Here is a 21,941-nt window from a genome sequence, read left to right as displayed (position 1 = left end):
TCTTTACCACTAGGCCACCAGAGCTCCCACGTCATCAATTAGGGCTTCTAAATGTATTGCTATATTTCTCTCATGATCTGTATTATTGTAGGTGTTTCTGTTTTGTACCCCATATCCCTTAACACCTTGGGTTGGTTTTTGAATGTGGTGTGAAATGTCAGTCTTTTTGTCCAGTTTGCCAGCACTATTTGGTAAAGAGGCTGTAGTTTTCCTAATTAGTGAATTTTGTCTCCTTGCCTGTGATCAGTTGACCAAAGGTCAAGGATTGGTTTCTGGGTTCTTTTGTTCTATTGCATTGGTCTATACCAATGTGTCTGACGCTGTACCAGCACCATGATGTTTTGATTACTGTGGGAGTATAGTAGGTTTTGAGATCAGGGAATATGATACCTCCTACTCTATTTTTCATAGAGCTTTGCTTATTTGGGGTCTTACTCCTTTTCAGATAAACTTGGAAAATACCTTTTTTTAGCTCCCTAAAGAATGGCTCTGAAATGGCAATAACCAGTATTGGGATTGCATTGAATCTGCTTTTGGTAGAATTGTCGTTTTCACATGGATAGTCTTCTTATTTATGAACATACTATGTTCCATTTATCTATGTCTTTTTTTGTTTTGTAATTTTTCTTTATATGGGTCTTTTGTTTCATTTGTGATTGGCTAGTATAATTGGTATTGTTTTTCTTACTATCTTTTCTATGTTCTTTTTGGTACTGTAGAGAAATCCAACTGATTTTTGTTTCTTGTATCTTGCTGTTCTTCTGATTGGTCTGTTGACTTAACAGGTTTCTTGCTGAGACTTCAGGGTTTTCTGGGTACACTCTAATACCATTGGCATAGAGAGAGGCCTTAACTTGTCTTTGCCAATTTGGATGCCTCTTAGTTCTTTCTTGTGCCTTACTGCTCTAGCTAGGACTTCCAGTACAATACTGAATAGATGTAATGCTAATTAGGATCCTTGTCTGTCTTGTTCTTCAGGGGAATGCCTTTTAATTTCTCCCCAATGAGGATAATGTTGTTGTTGGTTTCATGTATGTGCCCATAACTATGTTCAGGAAATTCCTCTCTGGTCTTCATTCTAGAGTGTTTTAATCAGGAAAATGTGTTAGATTTTGTCAAGCCTTTTCAGCAACAATTGAAGTAATTATGTGATTTTCTGTTTTTATTGATTTAATGGGATTACATTGGTTGTTTATCTCATGTCCAAGAAACCATGCCTTCTTGCCAATTTTGAATCCCACTTGATCATGATGAGCTATTTTTTGGAATAACTTTGTTGGATTCTCTTGGCTCAGATTTCTATGTCTTGTGTTCATGAACGTTACTAGTTTATATTTTCTTTTTTGACGGTGTCTTTACCTGATTCCAGCAGTGTTCGTTATTTTTCTGTATTCTGAAATAATTTAAGTAGGAGTGATGGCAGTTCTCTGAATGTTTGGTAGAATTTGCCAGTGTCTTGGCCAAGTGGTGACTGGACAGAAATTTCTCTGCCATTTTATCACAGAGATGACTGAGTCCACATGGACCCTGGTTGTGAGACCTCCCCTTTAATCAGATACGGTTGCTTGTTAATCCTCATTGATGACATGGAGCATTAACCCTCACTGGCACGTAGGCTGTTGCCATCTTTTCCTTTTGTGTGTAGTGTTGTAGTGCATTATGTGTGCGTATGCCTGCTCATGTCACTTCCATTAGATCCCCACGTGAAAGCTCTAACTAGTTGTGGTTGTTTGTTTTGTTACTGGGTTTTGGGTTATTTTTAAGAACTTCCAGATTTTTTCCCACAATATCTGTATCCCTTTCCATTCTTACTAGCAACTAACTTAACAGTGGCTGAAAAAAGTTCCGTTTCCCAAAATCCTTTCCAACTTTTGCTATTTTGATTGTCCTTTTTTTTGTTGTGGTGGTGGATATGTTGGGCATCCTTATTGGAATGAAACGGTATCCCATGGTGGTTCTGATTTGCGTTTCCCAATGGCTGATGAAGCAAGAACAGTGAAGCTGTTTCTTACATACATAAGCATGTTATTGTCCTTAGAAGAACAAGCCTCCCTATCCTTGCTTCAGTAGAGCACTCTGGCTGCACTTTTTGTTATGAGGGATTATTCCTTGGAAAGGGACATCATATTTGGAAAGGAGGAGGGCCAGTGAACAAGAGGAAGACCCTCAATGAGGTAGATTGACATACAGATTTCAGCGGTGGCCTCGAGCACCCAGGGTGTGATAGGGTTCAGCGCTGTTGTTCATAGGGCACTATGAGTCGTAAGCACTCAACTCAGTGGTACTTAACAAGGACAACAATGGCTAATGACATTCATCATCTTTTCATATGTCTGTTGGTTATTTAGTGACGTTATTTGTATGTGTCCTTTGCCTGTGTTTTTTGTTTTTGTTTTTTTTTTTATTGAGTTGTCTTTTTGTTGTTAAGTTGTAAATGTTGTTGTAATGTGCCGTCGAGTTGCCTGCAACTCATAGCGACCTTATGTGCAACTGCCCTAAACCCTACTCTGTCCTGTGCTAATCTCACTGTTTCCGACACACCTACCCCCATTACCCCAGTCACTGAATCAATCCACCTCATAGAGGGTCTTCCTCTTTTGTGCTGTCCTTCTACTCTCCCAAACATGACGTCCTTCTCCAAAGACTGGTCAGAGTATTTCAGATGAAGCTTCAGAATCCTTGCCTCCAAGGAGCAGCCTGGTTTAACTCTCTCCAGGACAAACCTGTTCATTTTCTTAGCAGTCCATGGTATATTCAGTACTCTTCTCCAGCACCACAGCTCAAAGGCATCAATTCTCCTTCTATCCTCCCTAGTCATTGTCCAGCTCTCTGATGCATAACAAGTGATTGCAAAGACCATGTCCTGTGTCAGGCGCACCTTAGTCTTCAGAGTGACACCATTGCTCTTCAGTAGTCTGGAGAGGTCCCTAGTAGCAGACTTCTCCTTTACAATACATCTTTTAATTTCCTGGCTGCTGGTGCCAAGAGTGTTGATTGCGGAGCCAAGCAAACTAAAGCTGTTAACAATCTCAGTCTCTTTACCATCTATCCTGATGCTGCCAGTTGGCCCAGTGGTGAGAATCTTTGTCTTCTTGACATTGAGCCTCAATCCATATTGAAGGCAGCTGTCCTTGACACTCTGCAGCAAGTGTTCAGGTCCTCCTCAGTTTCAGCAAGCAGGGTTGTGTCATCTGCATAACACAGATTGATGATGAAATCTTCCACCAGTCCTGATGCCACACTTCTCGTCATAGAGCTCAGCCTCCCAGATAATCTGTTCTGTATATAGGTTGAAAAGGTATGGCGATAGTACACATCCCTGGCATACACCCTTTGCAATTTTGAACCATGCAGTGTTTCCTTGCTCTGTTTTGACGACTGCCTCCTGGTCAGAGTAATAGGTTTTGCATTAGCACAGTCAAGTGTTCTGGGATTCCCATTCTTCTCAAAGTCAGCTACAGTTTGTTATGACCCACACAGTCAAACACTTTGCATAATCAATGAAACACAGACAATCCTCTGGTACTCCTTGCTTTCAGCCAAGGTCCATCTAACATTAGCTATAATATCCAAATCCTTTTCATGTAACTTTACATATTTGTGACGGTTCTGTTATTCTCAAAGGTGTCGCGTCCCCCCCCAAGTCTAGCATGTCTCTCTATAATAGTCTTTTCTTGAAACTTAAGTGTTTCACTTTTTTTGAAGTTCAAATTATCTATTTTGTTTTCTGTTGCTCATACATCCATGCTTGTGTTGGAGATGTCATTGAAATAATTTAAATCCCAAAGTTTTGTTCCTTTATTTTTCCCTCAAGAACTTTGTGATTTTAAATTTAATAATCATTTAGTTCCTTGTTCATTTTTATGTATGAAAGTGCAGTATGGATTTTACCTCCTTTTTCTGACTGTGGAAATTTTGTTTTGCCCATACTGTTTGTTGAAGAGACTTCTTTTCTTTCCCACTGAACAGATTTGACTACCTTGTCAAAAGTCATTGACTGTAGATGCTTAGATTTACAACTGCTTGATTTGAATCCACCAGTTCTTGGGGAAAAGGATAGGCAATCTTTGTGCTGAAAACCTGCTGGAGAGTCTGCTGTGGGTGGGTTCCAACTCAATAGCACACAGCAACAACAGTGTACATATATTTGTGTAAATTTCTTGAAAACGAATCTCTCAAAAAGTACCCTATCCCCCCCACTCCCACTTCACCCCATAACCCTGAGTAAAATGTACCTTTCAGGATGTCAGTCTGTTCTTCCCAGGTACACTTTTTAGAGTTCAGTTCATTTATATGTTTCAAAAAGAAGTTTGGTTTTTTGTTATTATCTGTGTAATTATTGCATATCTTAAGAACAAGACACAGATATTTAAGTATGGTTTGAAACATTAAGGTTATATATTTTATAAAATTTCACCCTTTAGCTTTCCTATCATGAGTGGCTGTCAAAGAAAAGGGATTGCAGTGCTGCTTCTTGCCACTAGGCCAGGAAGGCACACTGTTTGGATCCACCACATGCTCCTGTGGAGAAGGAGCGGCAGTCTCCTGTACCACATGGATCCATTGACAGTACACGAGAGAAAAAAGAAGAATACACACATCAGAATAAAAAAAACCCCGTCCATTTCCAACATACATAGGTTCTCATTGACCCATTATATCTTAGTTCAGTTTATTAGTTTTGCCAATAAATTACACACGAATGTAGCCCTCGGTACTGATCTTGTTCAAACTCAGGGTTTAATTAGTACTTTATGGTAATGTAAAAATTAAACATTCTTTTTCCCCTCCTAGAACTAATGGACATTGTTTTGCCATCATAGAAGAAGATGACCAAGGAGAAACCACATTAGCTTCCGGGTGTATGAAATATGAAGGATCTGATTTTCAGTGCAAGGTAAGATTTCATTTGAGATTTGCAAAGAAGAGGTGGGGAGCAAAATAAAGTGCATAAATTTTCTCTGTGAGAAATGGGCCTGATCTGAACATCATGTGAGCCAAAGTTCTGAAATAAGTTTAGCTTTGAAATCAAGTAAGGTAGTTGTGGCAGTTGACGTTCTGTATTATTTTACTGTAATGAAAAGTTTTTAATTCTGTTTCTAAATTGTCATTGCAAAATGGTAACTATACTCATTTATAAATGATAACATATTCATTTATATATTGTGAAATTTTTTGAGAGGACTTTAAGGTGTTTGTTATTCTAAGATGTAAACTGCCTTGGACAGTTCACTGTAGGGTCAGTTGTGAGTCAGTTTTCATTCACCAGGACATAACAACAATACCATGGAGGTGTTACTCACTCCTTTGAAGGCAGTTGTGACACATAACCACCTGTTGGGGTAGGATTTTCAGATCTCTGATCTGTGGGAGCAGACCAGCTTGACTCTCCTTCTGTGGAGCAGCTGGTGGTTTCTAACAGCCAACCTTTGGGTTAGCACTGTACCCTCGGAGCTTCTAAAGAGATACTGTTGTTTGTTGTTAGGTGCCTGTGAGGTGAGTACGACTCATAGTGACCCTGTGAACAACAGATCTGAACCCTGGATCCTTTGCCGTCCTCATTCTCTTTGACACACTTGAGCCCATTGCTCCCATCACTGTGTCAGTCCACTTAGCTGAGGGTCTTTCTTCCTTAACCATCAGGCCCACCTTTCCAAGCATGATATCCCTGTCCAAGGAATAGTGTGGAAGAAAGATGGGCAATCTCCTCCTTAAACATTACACTGCCTCTGAAAACCCTCTGGAGGGTCATCTGTAGATTGGTTCCTACTCAGAAGTACTCATTACAACAGTTAGTTCATTAGCATATTTATAAAATACAATCATTTGTAAAGTTTTAAACTGTATATTAGAAATACCAACAATAGTAGTATTGTGAGAACTCTGGTCTCAGAAGTAATAACCAATGTCTTGTGTTGTTACTGTATACTGTCAAGCTGGAACCAGTACAGAGCTGACCAGTATAGATTAGTTATTAAGAGTCTATGATTTTAAAAAAAAATTGTTTTTTTTTAAGAGTCCAAGTCCTTCTACCTTGTACTGTGACTCGTTGACAAGGAGCTTTTTTCTTTTAAATAGTTTTCTTGTCCATAAAGAATGAGATAGCATGTGTAAAGCATGTGTGTCAGTTGACAAACAGTAGAGGCCCAATAAGTTGAGTATGCTGCTAGGTTGACTCTAACAGAACCACTGTGTGATATAGAGTGAAGCTGCCTGGAAGGTCCTCAACTCTGTTCTCTGCCCCACCATTTTATTTTTAGTCAGACACATTGTTTGTTTTTTTAATTTTTTTAAATTTTATTTTATTACTTTGTGTGTGTGTACCGTCAAATCGTATTTGACTGGTACAGGAGGAGATTGCTCCTCCTCCTCCAGCAGTGCATCTGGTAGACACATTGTTTTATGTAATTATTTACTACGGATCAATACCTTTTATCACTCCATATCATCACGTCTCCATTGTACCCTGCCTGTTCCTTCACCCAGCCTTTTGTCAACTAATTTCTGCTCCCAAGTATGTTTTATCCCCATTAACTAGGAGTATTGGTGGCTTAGTGGTACGTAATTGTGCTGCCAACCCTATATTGGAATCCACCAGCTGTTCTATGGAAGAAAGATAAGCAGTTTCTTCCCATACAGTTTAACTGTCTGCTGGAGCAGCCATGGGTCTTTTCTGACTCAGCAGTACACAACAACAAGAACAACCACTTCCACTTTCTTCTGCTCGAATTGCTGTAAATATCTTGATCCTGTTTGTTAATTGTAGTAACCATGTTGTCCTTTCATTAGTTGTTCCTAGGTTGATCCCCCTTCTCTTGATCTTTTATTGTGTTCTCTGACTATGCTATCTCCATTCCCACCCTTCTCACCCTTCAGTTACTTTCCTCTTATCACAGGAGGTATTTGTCCTTTTTGACTGAATTATTTCACTCAACATAATGTCCTTCAGACTTGCCCATGATGTGTAGTATTATAAAAATTCTTTGTTCTTTAGTTCAGCATAGTATTACATTGTATGAATGTACTATAATTTCTCAATCTATTAGTTTGTTGATGAGCATTTGGGCAGTTGCTATATTCTTGTTATTGTGACTAATGCTGCAGTGAACACATGTAAACATACGTCCTTTTGTGCCTCAAGTTCTGATTTCCTTGGGTTATATTCCTAGTAGTGGAATAGCTGGGTCATATGGGATTTCTATATTCAGCTTTTTGAGTAAATGCCTGAATGCCTTCCATAGTAGTTGTACAATCCCACTAACAGTGCATGTGAGTTCCATTATCTTCACCTACTCACCAACATTTATTGTTTACCATCATGTTAAATTTTATGTTACCTCTGGAGTGAGATGGTATCACATTGTTGTTTTTATTTGCATCTCTTTGCTGATGATTTTCTACATTTTTTCATGTGTTTGGTGGGCAATAGATTATCCTCCTTAATGAGTGTTTTCACACCTTTTGCCTTTTGTGATTGGATTTATGATCTTTTTCTTGTGGAGGCACTTTAGTATTCTTTAAATTTTAGTTATAAACCCCTTGTTTGATGTCATTGCCAAATACTTTCCCTGGCTGTGGACTTTTTTGCATCATATTGAAAATAAGCTTTTAATGCACATAGAGATTTGGTTTTTAGAAGATCTTGTTTGTCGATTTTACACTCTCCTAGCATTTTTGGCTATTTGCAAACATATTCATGTTATAGAAACTAGGCTTCTGAATTTGTTCTCACGTTTTCTCTGATGATCTTTATGGTTTGGGGGTTTGCCCCTAGGTACCTGATCCACTTTGAGTTGGTTTTTGTGTGTGGAATAAGGTGTTTCAGTTCCCTGAAGGTAGATTTTGTTTGCTAGCTATATTTGTTAAAGAGGCTGTCATTTCCCCATTTAACAGGTTTCATTTTCTAGTTAAATAACAATTGACTGTAGATAAATGGGTTGGTTTCTGGTTTCTAGATCCTGTTTCATTGGTTTATGAGCCTGTTGTACCAATACAATACCATGTTGTTTTGAGTATTACAGCTGTATAATAGATTTTGAGATCAGGGAGTGTGACGTTTCTTCCCTACATCGTTTTTATTTTTCAGAAGAGCTTAGCTTATTCAGGGCCTCTTTCCTTTTCAAATGAAACTAGAAATTGCCTTTTCTAGCTCCTTGAAGAGGGTGCTCTTGTGGCTTGGTGGTAAGGACATGCCCTGCGATCCCAGAGGCAATGTAATTCAAGTCCATCAGCTGCTCCGAGGGAGAGAGATGGGCAGTCTTCCCCTATGTAATTAAACTGCCTCTAAAAACCTGCTGGGTGACTTGATGGTACACATTTCCTTGAAGAGTGAGATTGCTGTCTGTATTGGGCTTGTGTTGAACCTGTAGATTGCTTTAGGTAAGATTGTCATTTTGCAGTTTTGCGTCTTCCTGATCATAAACAGGAAATATTTTCTCATTTATTTAGACCTCTTATTGTTCAATGTAGGGAGCTCTGTTGGCTTAGTGATTTAGTGGCACTGTCAGTCCATATGCACATGGTTCAAACCCACCAGTTGCTGTATGGGATAAAGCTAGGCAATCTCCTGCAGTGTGATTTACTGCATCTGAAAACCTTCTGGAAGGTCAGCCATGAGTCTTTTCCAACTCAGTGGCACAAAACAACACTGTTTATTTTAGTGGTGTTTTGTAGGTTTTTTGTAAAGATCTTTTGTGATCTAGTTAGGCTTATTCCTAAGTATTTCATCTTGTGATGGTTGTTTTAAATGATACTGCTTTTCTTACTTGCTTTTCAGTATGTTCTTGTTGCTGTAGAGAAATCCATCTGATAGTTGTATGTGGATCTTGTATCCTGCTACTCTGCTGAATTGGTCTACCAAGTCTAACAGTCGTTTTATATATATTGGTTTGCTTACAAAGTTCATATACATTGTGTTTCACATTAGTCTTCATTCACATTGTTTTTCATACAATTGTTCCAATTCATTATGTTTTATAAAATTAATCACCATTGGACTATGCCCACCTAACAATGGCCATTGGATTATGCCCACCCTGTCTTTTCAGGTCCCTGCCAGATCTTTCCCATTTCCTTTACCCTTACCCAGCAGATTGTGCAGTCTGACAATCTTGTTTGTTGAGTCTTTAGGGTTTTATGTAAACATGATCATATCATCTGCATATAGAGTTCGTTTGACCTCCCTCTTTGTTATTTTGGATGCTTTCTTTTCTTCCCTAATTGTTCTGGCTATGACTTTCAGTACAGTATTGAATAGGAGTAGTTGTAGTGGGCATCGGTTCTGACTCAATAGTACATAACAATAATTATTGGTGAGTGATCTTGTTCATTAATGTCCTCATTCTGTTAGATCACCTTTATTGGGAATGGGAACAAATATGGATATCTTCCAGTCAGTAGCCAGGCAACTGTCCTCCAAATTTCATGGTATAAAGTGGTGAACATGTCCAGGGCTACATCTATCATTTGAATTAGTATCACATCTCTCTAGTGCAGCTTGTACTTTATGCTTCATTACTATTGGCTCTTGATCTTACGGTACTTCCTGAAATATTTCGGTGTTGTCCAGTTGTTTTGGTACAGTGATTCTGTGTATTCCCTCCATCTTGTTTTGATGCTTCCTGGATCATTTAAGATTTTGCCTTTGTTGTTTTTGTTCTGTGCCATTGAGTTGCCTGTGACCCATAGAGACCTTATATACAGCAACTCTGAAGCCTGCCCTGTCCCGAGCCAGTCTCACTAATTTCTACACACCTAACCCCATTTCTCTAGTCACTGAGTCAATCTATCTCATCTGGGTCTTCCTCTCCTGCACTGTCCCTCTGCCCTTCCAAGCATGATGTCGTCCTTTAAGGCCCAGTTCCTCCTGCCCATATGTCCAAAGTATGTGAGATGAGGCTTCAAAATCCTAGCCTCTGAGGAGAAACTTGTTTCACCCTCTTCAAGATAGACCTATTTGTTTTCTTGGCAGTCCATGTTATGTTCAAGACTCTTCTTCAGCACAATTTAAAGGCATTAATTCTTCTTTTGTCATCTTTCATCATTGTCCAGCTCTCTGATGCATAGCAAGTAATGGCAAAGACCATGGTCTAGATTAGGCATGCTAGTCTTTAGAATGACATCATTGCTTTTCAGTACTCTGGAGAGGTCTGTGATGGCAGATTTTCCCAGTGCAGTTAGTCTTTTGATTTCCTGACTGCTAGTGCCAAGAATGTTGACTTTGGAGCTGAGCAAGCTTTAAATTGTTAACCATCTCAATCTCTTCTCCATCTGTCATGGCCAATTCCCAGTGGTGGGAATCTTTGTCTTCTTGATGTTGAGCTTCAATCCATATTGAAAACTACAGCATTTCTAAATATTGCAACTTGTGGCTTCAATTTGTTTTCAATTCTTTCAGCTTGAGAAAGGCTGAGCAAGTTCTTCCCCTTCTTACTCTCCATTTCTAGGTCTCTGCACATTCCATTATTGTAGTTTGTTTTAGCGTCCCAAGCTGCCTTTTTGAAATCTCTCGTCAGCTCTTCTATTTGAGCATTTCTTCCCTTTGTTTTGGCTTCTTGATGCTCTAGTGTAATTTTCAGGGTCTTTTCTGACATTCATTTTAGTTTTTCCTTTCTCCTTTATAATAACTTTTTGTTCTTTTTATGTTTGTTATCCTTGATGCCATTCCATAACTCTTCTGATCTTCAATGATTGGTGTTAAAGTGCTTCCGATCTATTCACTTTTAAATTCAGATAGGATGACTCAGAACTTGTTTTGATTCTTGTGGATTTGTTTTTATTTTCTTTGGCTTCAATTTGAACTTGTACATGAATAATTGATGGTCTTTTCCACAGTCAGCACCTGGCCTGATTTTGACTGTTGATATTGAGCTTCTAACAATTTTTTACATAGATGTAGTCAGTCTAATGAGGTCCATGTGTAAAGTTGCTGGGTTTTGTCTTATTCTTTAAAGTTGCTTGCTGTGAATAAATTGTTGCATATACAGAATTTAGTCAGTCTATTTCTGGCCTCATTTTTGTTACTAAGTCCATACTTTGCAAATAGTCAACAGTGAGTAATTTCTAACTGAATAGCAGTGACTTTTAGCTTTATTGTTTAATAGTCATCTGCCAAAGAACAGAACATCTCTTTACACAACCACTCTTCAAAACAGCCCTGAATTGTTTCCAGTGTTTTAATTTTAAGTATAGTTTCTGTTTAGAGAGCATTACTATCCATGGCCCACTTACTATGATTTTCCAACTCATAGCAACCTTCCATCAGTTCCAAAGTTGTGAATCTGAAAACAGCAAAGTGCCTCTTTTTTTCTACTGAGGATCGGCTGGTGATTCCAGATGGCTAACCTTTTATTTAGTTCCCCAAAAAGTTTGGAACAGGTGGATGTTAAATACATTTGATTATCAAAAATAGTTTTCTCTCTTTACCCCTCAAGATTTACAAGATCCCTGAAAAGAATAGGATCATTATGGGATTTTTAGAAAGTCTTTATTAAAAATTATGAAATTATATAGCAAATTAATATTTCTGTTAAAAATACTTTCTTTAAGATGGATAATTGTGATTATTAGTTGCTGTGTCATTTTGATTCTACTACACAGAAATCAAGGAGGGTCAGCTCTGGATCTGTTCCGACTCTACAGTGCACAACAACAAAACACACACATCAGGGAGCTCTAGTGATAGGAAGCTGCACTGCAATCCCCAACGCATGTGGTTTGAATCTACCAACTATTTCTCAGGAAAAAGATAAGCAGTCTTCCATACAATTTACTGCCTCTGGATAACCTGGTCAGCTGTAAATTGGTTCTGACTTGACAAAACACAGCAACAACACATAGAAATCAGATTGACTACATCTGTGAAAAGAGTCTTTGGAGAGAAGCTCAATATCAGCAGTCAAAACCAGGCCAAGAGCTGACTGAAACAAACTATCAGTTAACTCACATGCAAATTCAGGTTGAAACTGAAGAAAATTGAAGCAAGTCCACAAGAACCAAAATTCAGCCTTGAGTCTCCTCAATTTAAAAACCATCTCAAGAATAGATTTATAGCATTGAGCACCTGATCAGATGAGTTGTGGGATGGCATCAGGAAGAAAGGATGGCATCCATGAAGAAAGCAAAAAACAGGTCATTACAACAATAAGGGAGAAAGAAAAGACCAAAATGCATGTCAGAACTTTGAAAATTTCACTAAAGTGTAAAGAAGCCAAACAAAGTAAGTAAATGCTGAGGTAAAAATAACAGAAAATTTCAAAGGGCAACTTGTGAAGATGAAGCAGAGTACTATAATGAAATGTGCAAAGAGCTGCAGTTAAAAAAAATCAAAAGAAAATAATTTACTCAGCATTTCTCAAGCTAAAAGAACTGAAAAAACAAAACCTCAAGTTGCAAATGTTGTAAGATGCCATGGACAAAATCTTGAATAATTCAGGAAGTATCAAAAGAAGGTGGAAGGAATACAGAAAGTCACTCTTCCAAAAAGAGTTGATTGACCAAGAACCATTTTGGGAAGTAGCATATGATCAAGAACCAATGGTAGTAAAGGAAGATCAAGCTGTCCTGAAATCACTGGCAAAAACCAAAGCCCCAGGAACTGATGGAGGACATATTTTAGCACATTGATACAGCAGTGGATGTGCTCACCCATCTGTGCCAAAAATTTGGAAGACAGTTACCTGGCCAACTGACTGGAAGAGATCCATATTTCTTCCCATTCCCAAAAAGGTAATCCAGTAGAATGATGTGGGAATTAACAAGCACTCAAGTAAAACTGTATTGGAGATTATTCCAGACATTGAAGCTGAATCTATAAGAGGCTATGGTAGCAAGCATACCATTGCTGTCAGGTGGATCTTGCCTGAAAGCAGACAGTGAATACCAGAAAGATGTCTGTTGGTGCTTTATGGACTCAGTGATTAGGGGGATGGGAATGGGGGTGTTGAAGACGGTGAGGTTGGTTGTTTAGAGCTATTGTACATCGAGTCGCTATGAATTGCAAGCAACTTGATGGTACTTAACAACAGCAACAACAAAGACATTTGACTGTGTGAATCAAAAACAGATTATGACTAACATTGAGAAAAATGGAAATTCCAGAACACTTTAATTGTGCTCATGATACACCTAAACCAAGAAGCTGTTGTCTGAGCAGAGCAAGAGAAAACTGCGTGGTTTAAAAATCAAGAAAGATATGCATCAGAGCTGCATCGTTTCCATACTTATTTAATCTAACTCGTTTAATAAGATGGAGTAAAAGAACGTGGCATCAACAGAAGGCCCATCAACAATCTATATTATGTGAATAACCCAACCTTGCCTGCTCACAGAGGACACTTGTTGCAAAATATCAAAGCTTCTGCTTTCAATATGGATAACATGTCAGCATTAAGCAAACAGAAAACCTTACACTGTTCTGTCATTATGTACAGTAAGCCAAAATTAATATATTCTTTGTTGTTGTGTGCCGTTGAGTTGCCTGCAACTCAAAGCGACCCTGTGTACAATATATCTGAACCCTTTCCTATCCTGAGCCAATCTTACTCTCTCTGATAGACCTGCTCCTATTACCCCAGTCACTGTGTGAATCCATTTTATCGAGGGTCTCCGTCTTCTGTGCTGTTGCTCCACCCTTCCAAGCATGATGCCTTCTCCATGGACTGGTAGCATGCCCAGAGTTTGTGAGATGGAGCTTCAGAATCCTTGCCTCCAGAGAACATCTTGGTTTTACCATCTACTGGACAGACCTGTTTGTTTTCTTGGCAGTACTCTGATCCAGCACCACAGCTCAAAGGCATCGATTCCTCCTCTATCATCCTTAATCATTGTCCAGCTCTCTGATGCATAGCAAGTAATTGCAAAGATCATGTTCTAGATCAGGTATAGCTTAGTCTCTGCCCTTCAGCACTCTGAAGAGTTCCCTAGCAGCAGAATTTCCTATTCCAATTAATTTTTTTATTCCTGGCTCCTGTTTCCAGGAGAGCTAATTGTGGACCTGACTAAGCTGAAATTGTTAATTATCTCAATCTCTTCTCCATCCATCATCATGCTGCCAGTTGTCCCAGTAGTGAAAATCTGTTTCCTTGATGTTGAGCTTCAGTCCATATCGAAGACTGCAGTCCTTGACTTTCTGCAGCAGGTGCTTCAGGTCCTCCTCAGTTTCAGCAAGCAAGGTTATGCCATCTATATAACACAAGTTGTTGAAGTCTTCCTCCAATTCTGATGCCATGTTCCTTCTAAAAAAATTCAGCCTCTCGAATTATCTGTTGCATATAGAGTGAAAGGTAGACAGGATGCTCCCTGATGCACTCCTTTCCTGCTTTTGAACCATGAAGTGTTTTCCTTGTTCTATTCTGATGATACTTCTTGGTCCAGGTATAGATTTTCCATGAGCACAATCAGGTTTTCTAGTAGTTCCTTTTTTTTTTTTTTCTCAAGGTTAGCCACAATATTTTTTGTGATCTACACAGTTCGCATAGTCAGTGAAACACAGATAGACATTCTTCTGGTATTCTCAGCTTTCAGTCAAGATCCATCTTACATTGGCAGTGTTCTCCCTAGTGCCACAGCCTCTTCTAAACTCAGCCTGTACTTCTGGCAGTTCTCTGTTGATATACTATTTTAGTCATTTTTGGATAATCTTCAGCAACATTCTGCTTGAATAAGATAATAGTGATATTGTTTGTTAATTTCCACACTGTTGGATCGCCCTTTTTTGGAATGGGAATAAATACAGATCTCTTCCAATCAGTCAACCAGGTAGCTGTCCTCTAAATTTCTCGACACAACTTGGTGAGCATGTCCAGGGCAGCATCTGTTTGCTGAAATATCTCAGTTGATATTCCATCAGTTCCTGAGGCCTTGTTTTTTTAACAGTTCCTTCAGAGCAGCTGGAACTTCCTCCTACATCACCATTGCCTCTTGGTTATATGCTTCTGTATGGTTTATTTTGGTTATATGGTTTTATGAATTCTTCTGTGTCAGCCAATTCTCTTTGGTACAGTGACTCTGTGTACTCCTTTAATTTCCTTTTGATGCTTCTTGGATCATTCAGTATTCTGCCTATTGTGTCTTTAAATATTGCAATTTGAAGCTTGAATTTTTTTTCTTCAGTTCCTTCAGCTTAAGAAATGCTGTGTGAGTTTGTCCCTTTTGATTTTCTGTCTCTACCTCTTGGCACATTTTGTTGTAATACTTTGCTGAATTTAAATTAATGATAAAAACATTTAAATATCTGCTTAAATATGATGAGGGAGATACAGTTCTTAGAATTACCCAACAAAAATTTGGAAATAATTTCTCTTTCTGCCTAGCTTGGTAAATATCACTGCCCATTAAACACTTAAATTGAAGACAGCGGTACACTTCATTTTAGACTAATCCTTTTCTTCCTAGTATTTCACATACTTGGATTTCTGGCGATGTGGTCCGTACAGAGTTGTAAGTGAACAAGGGATCCCCTTCTATGTGATTTGAAGCTTCTGAACCTGATGTAGCATCAACTATGAGTTAATTCTGACTCCACAGCAATGTTTGATTCATAGATTCAAGTGATATTCTTTGCCTAGGCTTTGATTTTCCCTCCTGCCTGTAGGCTGGATTATTTATCAGAAAGGTCACAGCTAGAAATAAGAGCTGGAACACAAACTGGTAAACATACACCCATGTTTATTGCAGCACTGTGACAATACCAACGGGTTAAAACAGCTCAGGTGTCCATGAGTAGGTTAATGGCTACAGAACTACAGGACATTCACAAACTAGAGTGTTAAGCATACTAAAAACATTGAAGAAGTTGTGAAACACTGCAATTACATGTATATGAATATAAGTGACAGAAATCAGTCACAAAAGAACAGTTGACCACTATTATAAAAAACTAAGAATATTTACACTCAGAATCATTCCTGGGTGTTTTTACCACGGATAGAAAGGGAAGGAGATGATAACAGAAATTAATAAGCAAGTGAGTTGAGAGAAAGGGAAGATATAAGGAGTTGATCAAGTGCTTTAATTAATTAATAAACTGTAATTTATTGTATAAAAAATTCATAAAAAATTGTTAAAATATATAAAACATCAATATACGTGTAATATAAATATCTGCTGTTTAAGTCATATTTTCTCAGCTTAATTTTTATTTTCAAAATATCAGATTAGTTGGCTCTGGTGGAGCAGTCCATGGAAAGTTGTGTTGTTAAACCAGAAAACCTGATAAATTGGGATAATCAGCTCAGCAAAGGCAGCGTCATTTACAGTATTACATGTATCTTTTATAAGAGGATAATTGAACCATATTGTTACAATCCTTAATAAATTTTGTAATAGCAAGATGTAAGGAAACCTTGATGGTGTTCCTTGATTCCTTCCTGGTATACCCCACCACATAGTTGATATAATTCAGAATCTATTGTTTTCTGAATGCTTTGGTGGTCTCCTTGTAAGAAGCCTTGTGGGAATCTCAAAGGCATGAATCTACCAGCTCTTCCCATAGGGTAACTATGGGTAGTCTCCTATCATGCAATTAACTGCCTCTGAACACGCACCAGAAGGTCTGCTGTGGGTCAGTTCCAACTTGGTGGTAGGTAAAAATCAGCAGTGTAAATTTGGAAATAACCTCTGCCGGCAGAGTGTGAAATACTGGACTGCTAACTGCAAAGGGAATCCCAGAACATGTGATTGTGCTCATTCAAAACCTATACTTGGACCAGGAGCAGTCCTCAAACAGAGCACTGAAACACTGAATGGTTCAAAATCAGGAAAGGAGTGTGTCAGGGATGCATCCTGTCTCCATACCTTTTCATTCTATATGCAGAACAGATCATTCGGGAAGCAGAGCTTTATGAGGAAGAAGGTGGCATCAGGATTGGAAGAAGACTCATCAACAACCTACATATGTAGATGACACAACCTTGCTTGCTGAAACTAAGGAGGACCTGAAGCACTTGCTCCCGAAGGTCAAGGACTTTAGTCTTCAATATGGATTGAAGCTCTACATCAAGAAGACAAAGATTCTCACCACTGGGTAATTGACAGCACCATGATAGATGCAGAAGAGTTTGAGGTTTTAAACAGTTATAGTTTGCTCGGCTCCACAATCAGCACTCTTGACACCAGCAGACAGGAAATCAAAAGAAGAATTGCATTGGGAAAATCTGTCAGGGACCCCTCCAGAGTACTGAAATGCAGTGATGTCATTCTAGAGTCTAAGGTGCGCCTGATCCAGTTATTTGCTATGCATCAGAGATCTGGACATTGACTAAGGATGACAGAAAAGAATCAACACCTTTGAATTGCGGTGCTGGAGAAGCATCTTGAACTACTATGGACTGCCAAGAAAACAAAGAGGTCTGTCTTGGAGAAGGTGAAACCAGGTTTCTTCTTGGAGGCTAGGATTTTGAAACTCCATCTCACATACTTTGTGCATGTGGCCAGAAGAGACCGGTCCTTGGGGAGGGGTGGAGGAACAACGCAGGAGAGGAAGATCCGGGATGGGATGGATTGACAAAGTGACAGGGGGAATGGGGTAGGTGTGTCGGAATCAGTGAGACTGGTTCAGGACAGGATAGGGTTCAGAGCTGCTGTACCTAGGGTTGCTATGGTCACAGGCAACTCAGCAGCACATAACAGCAACAACCACAAAGGAACTCTGGTGGCCTACAGGAAAGGAGCTGCACTGCAATCTCAAAAGCACGTGGTTCAGATGCACCAGCTGCTCTGTAGAAGGAGGGGCACTCTCCTCCCAAGTGATTTACAGTCTCTGAAATCCCACTGGAGTGTCAGCTGTCAGTCAGTCCCAACTCGACAGTGTATAAAGACAACAATAACAACCACCAAAAGGTCAGCAGCTGAAACATGCCAGCCACTCCTTGTGAGAAGAATGAGACAGTCTGCTCTCATAACTAACTAAAAATTGATTCAGCGGCCTTGGAGTTTTGGAAATAAATATTGTTGTTATGTGCCATTAAGTCAGCTACCCCTCTCAGGTGCCATCTGCACCAGCTCTAATGTCTTTCAAGCCCATTGTTACAAGTCACTGTGTCAGTCCATTTGATTGAGGGTCTTCCTCTCTTGCTGACAAGCAACCTTTCCAAGCATATCCTTTTCCAAGGACTGGCCCTGCCCAAATACAGGAGACAAAACTTCCCTCTTCTTGCTTCTAAAGATCAATGGTTGCACTTTGCCTAACATATACTTGTTCTTTTGTCAGTTCCATGGGATTTTCAGTACTCTTTTTTCCAAAAGCACAACTCAAAGGCACTGATTGTTTTTTTTACTATCCAGCTTTCAGATGCATAGCAAGTAATTGAAAAGGCCATGGCCTGAATCAGGCTCACTTTAGTCTTTAAACTGATAACACTGCTTCATAGTACTATGGAGAAGTTTTTGGCACCAGACTTTCCCAATTCAGTAAATCTTGATTTCCTGTCTGCTGGTACCAAGGGTGTTGATTGTGAGTCCACATAAGATGGAATCATTGAGCTTCAGTCTTTTCTCCATCTAGCATGATGATGCCTAGTGGTGAGGATTCCCCCCCCCTTCATGTTGGGATATAATCCATATGGCAGGCTCTAGTCCTCTGCTGCAAGCATTTTAAGTCCTCCTCACTTTCATCAAGCAAGGTGTTGTCATCTGCAAAATGCACATTATTGAGGAGCCTTCCTCGAATCCTGATAGCCACATTCTTCCTCACATAATTCAACTCTTGGAATGTTTTGTTGAGTATACAGATCAGAGGAGTGTAGAAAAAATATACATTCCTGATGTATACCTTTCTTGATTTTAAACCATTCCGTGTTCCCTTGTTGTAAATCTAGAGCTTTGTAATTAACAAATTGATTTGGATGGGAGTGAACTGGGGGGAGTGCATAAATGGGCTAAACTATGTAACACAACTCTATAGTCTAGACAAAAGTACTAAGACGTTTAACTATCTAGTTTCCAACACTTCTTATTTCCGTTGTTGTTAGGTGCCATTGAGTTCACTATAACTCCTAGCCACCCTAAAATCTCTGTCATGCTCAAGCCCATTTTTGCAGTCACTGTGTCTCCATCTCCTGAAAGGTCTTCCTCTCCTTCGCTGACCTTCTTGACGTCCTTTATCAAAGACTGACCCTTCCACACCCAAGATATGTGACACACAGTTTCACCATCCTTTCAGGAGCATTTTCCCCTACTGTATTGGCCTGCATATTGCTGTGATGGTGGACGTTATGCCATCAGTATTTCAAATACTGGGAAGATCACTCATGAAGTACATGGTTCAGTGGAGTTTACAGATTAAGAAGCAGGACTGGTCATCCATTTCTGATATCACACTTGTCTTACAGCTCTTTTGTTTACAAAGGAGGACTCCATGATGTCCCTTAAAGTCAACAGATGGTGCCACTTTATGACATGTACTCTGGACAGGTTGTCACATGGTACCAGAAAAATACACTATGGTGGGAAAAGGAGAGGGTCAGTGAAAGAGAGGAAGACTTTGTAGATAAATTGACACAGTGACTGTACCAATGGACTCAAGCATGGTGAAGGTCATGAGGATGACACAGGTTGGGGCAGGCTCTGGATCCATTGTTTGTAGAGTCGCTATAAGTCGTAGTTGTCTCGACAGCACACAACAACTCCGTTTTACCAAGTGTAATATCCAGGGATTGGCCCCCCTGATGACATGCCTAAAGTGTGCTCAACTTATGCTGTCACTTTGACAGTGACAAATCTTGTCGAGTAGTTAGTTCAGAGTATTAGTTCTCTTGAGCAGTATTTAAGTATCAAAATAAGAATTTGTCGAACACTATACTATATAAATAAAAACTTCACCCACAGTTGTGTTTCATGACTTTAGAGTTGTTTTCTGTATGCTAGAGGCAGATCTGATCTGTTGTTGTTGTTATGTGCCATCAAGTCATCTGCGACTCATAGCAACCCTATGTACAACAGCTCTGAACTCTGTTCTATCCTGTACTAATCTCATTGTCTCCAACACAACCACCCCCATTACCCCAGTCACTGAGTCAATCCATCTCATCAAGGATTTTCCTCTCTTGTGCTGTCTCTCCACTCTCCCAAGCATGACATCCCTCTCCAAAGATGGGTTCCTCCTTTCAACATGTCCAAAGTATGTCACACATAGCTTCAGAATCTTTGCCTCCAAGGAGCAGCCTGGTTTCATTCCCTCCAGGATGAACCTATTTGTTCTCTTACCAGTCCATGGTATATTCAGTACTCCTTCTCCAGCACCACAACTTAAAGGCATCAATTCTCCTTCTGTCATCCCTAGTCATTGTCCAGCTCTCTGATGCATAGCAAGTGATTGCAAATACTATGACCTGGATCATGTGCACCTTAGTCTCCAGACTGACATCGTTGCTCTTCAGTATTTTGGAGAGGTCTCTGACTTTCCCAGTGCAGTACATCTTTTAATTTCCTGGCTGATTGTGCTGAGAATGTTGACTGTGGAGCCAAGCAAACTAAAGCTGGTAACAGTCTCAGTCTCTTCAACATGTATCATGATGCTGCTAATTGGCCCAGTGGTGAGAATCTTTGTTTTCTTGATACTGAGCTTCAATCCATAATGAAGGCTGCAGTCCTTGACCTGCTGTAGCAAGTGCTTCAGGTCTTCTTCAGTTTCAGCAAGCAGGGTTTTGTCATGTGCAAAGGCAGATTGTTGATGAGTCTTCGTCCAGTATTGATGCCACATTCCTCATAGAGCCCAGCCTCCTGGATAATCTGTTCTGCATACAGATTGAAAAGGTATGGAGATAGGACACCTCCCTGGTGTACAACCTTCTCAATTTTGAATTATATAGTGTTTCCTTGCTCTGTTCTGGCAACTGCCTCCTGGTCCAAGTACAGGATTTGCGTAAGCACAGTCAACTGGGATTCCCATTCTTAGAGTTAACCACAGTTTGTTGTGGTCCACACAGTCACATGCCTTTTGACAGCTGCTTATAAACTCTCAGGAATATGATTTTTGTATTTTATCCTTTCCTTCATCTTTGTATATTACAGCTTGCTTCTTTTTTGAGACACTTATTTTCAAGAGTTGTGACATTCAGAATCTGTAGCCTATTCTGCCTTCCTCCACTTTTCTTAAACAGACTTCTTAGGACTAAGATACTTTTCTAACTTAGTCTGATTTAAGACTCATCTATTTAAATCTCAAATTACTATGAGATTCTTACTCTGCCAGTTTACAACTATAGTTAAAATTTACTGTATTACCTATACTGTTTAGAAAAGGCCTCATAGCTTAAAACAATCATCTTTAAAGAGAAAATGAAAAAGAAATGTTCTTACTGTAAATATTTAATAAATATTTATGCCAAAGTCTAGAATAGAGGACACTTACAAATGTGTTTATAATTTAAAAAGACTATCTACACATACTTGTCCTTTAGAAAAATAACTATAGTCTTTAAAATAATATTTCATGAAAAAATTTCACATTTCTAATAATTGCACATTTTTAGACCCTTTTGCTTTGAGGAACTAGAGACTATTTTATTTATCAGTTTAGCATATTATAACATTCTAATGTTACTGTTTTCTTCCTCTAGGATTCACCAAAAGCCCAGCTACGAAGGACAATAGAATGTTGTCGGACCAATTTATGTAACCAGTATTTGCAACCTACACTGCCCCCTGTTATAGGTAGGTTAGCCCAGGAAAGTGTGAGTGGGATTTTCAGTAAGATTATTTCTGTGGTTTAACAAAAAGCAGGCTGTTCCTGATAAAATACTCAAGTTCTTCTTTCCTTGTTTTGAACTGTAATAGATAATGTGTTACTTCTTTTGTCAGGTCAATTTTTCAGCATCCGGTGGCTGGTTGTGCTCATTTCTATGGCTGTCTGCATTGTTGCTATGATCATCATCTTCAGCTGCTTTTGTTACAAGTAAGATTGATTTGGCAGTGGGAACTGACAGGCCCAATGTGTGGCTTTA

At 39.2% G+C, this 21,941-nt stretch overlaps 1 protein-coding gene across 1 annotated transcript in view; it reads left to right on the top strand.

Annotated features, from left to right (window-relative positions):
- Nucleotides 1-21,941, top strand: part of BMPR1A (bone morphogenetic protein receptor, type IA) — a 79,418-nt gene that overhangs the window by 11,200 nt on the left and 46,277 nt on the right. Inside the window, exons 3-5 of the mRNA XM_006901395.1 lie at nucleotides 4,795-4,897; nucleotides 21,558-21,651; nucleotides 21,799-21,892. Coding sequence (XP_006901457.1) covers nucleotides 4,795-4,897; nucleotides 21,558-21,651; nucleotides 21,799-21,892 — 291 coding nt within the window. The remainder of the gene's footprint in view (nucleotides 1-4,794; nucleotides 4,898-21,557; nucleotides 21,652-21,798; nucleotides 21,893-21,941) is intronic.

This window comes from Elephantulus edwardii, unplaced genomic scaffold, assembly GCF_000299155.1.
Source record: "Elephantulus edwardii isolate Elephantulus edwardi_28Jun2011 unplaced genomic scaffold, EleEdw1.0 scaffold00324, whole genome shotgun sequence".
Classification (NCBI taxonomy): Eukaryota; Metazoa; Chordata; class Mammalia; order Macroscelidea; family Macroscelididae; genus Elephantulus; species Elephantulus edwardii.
This window is presented reverse-complemented; position numbering and strand designations above follow the sequence as displayed.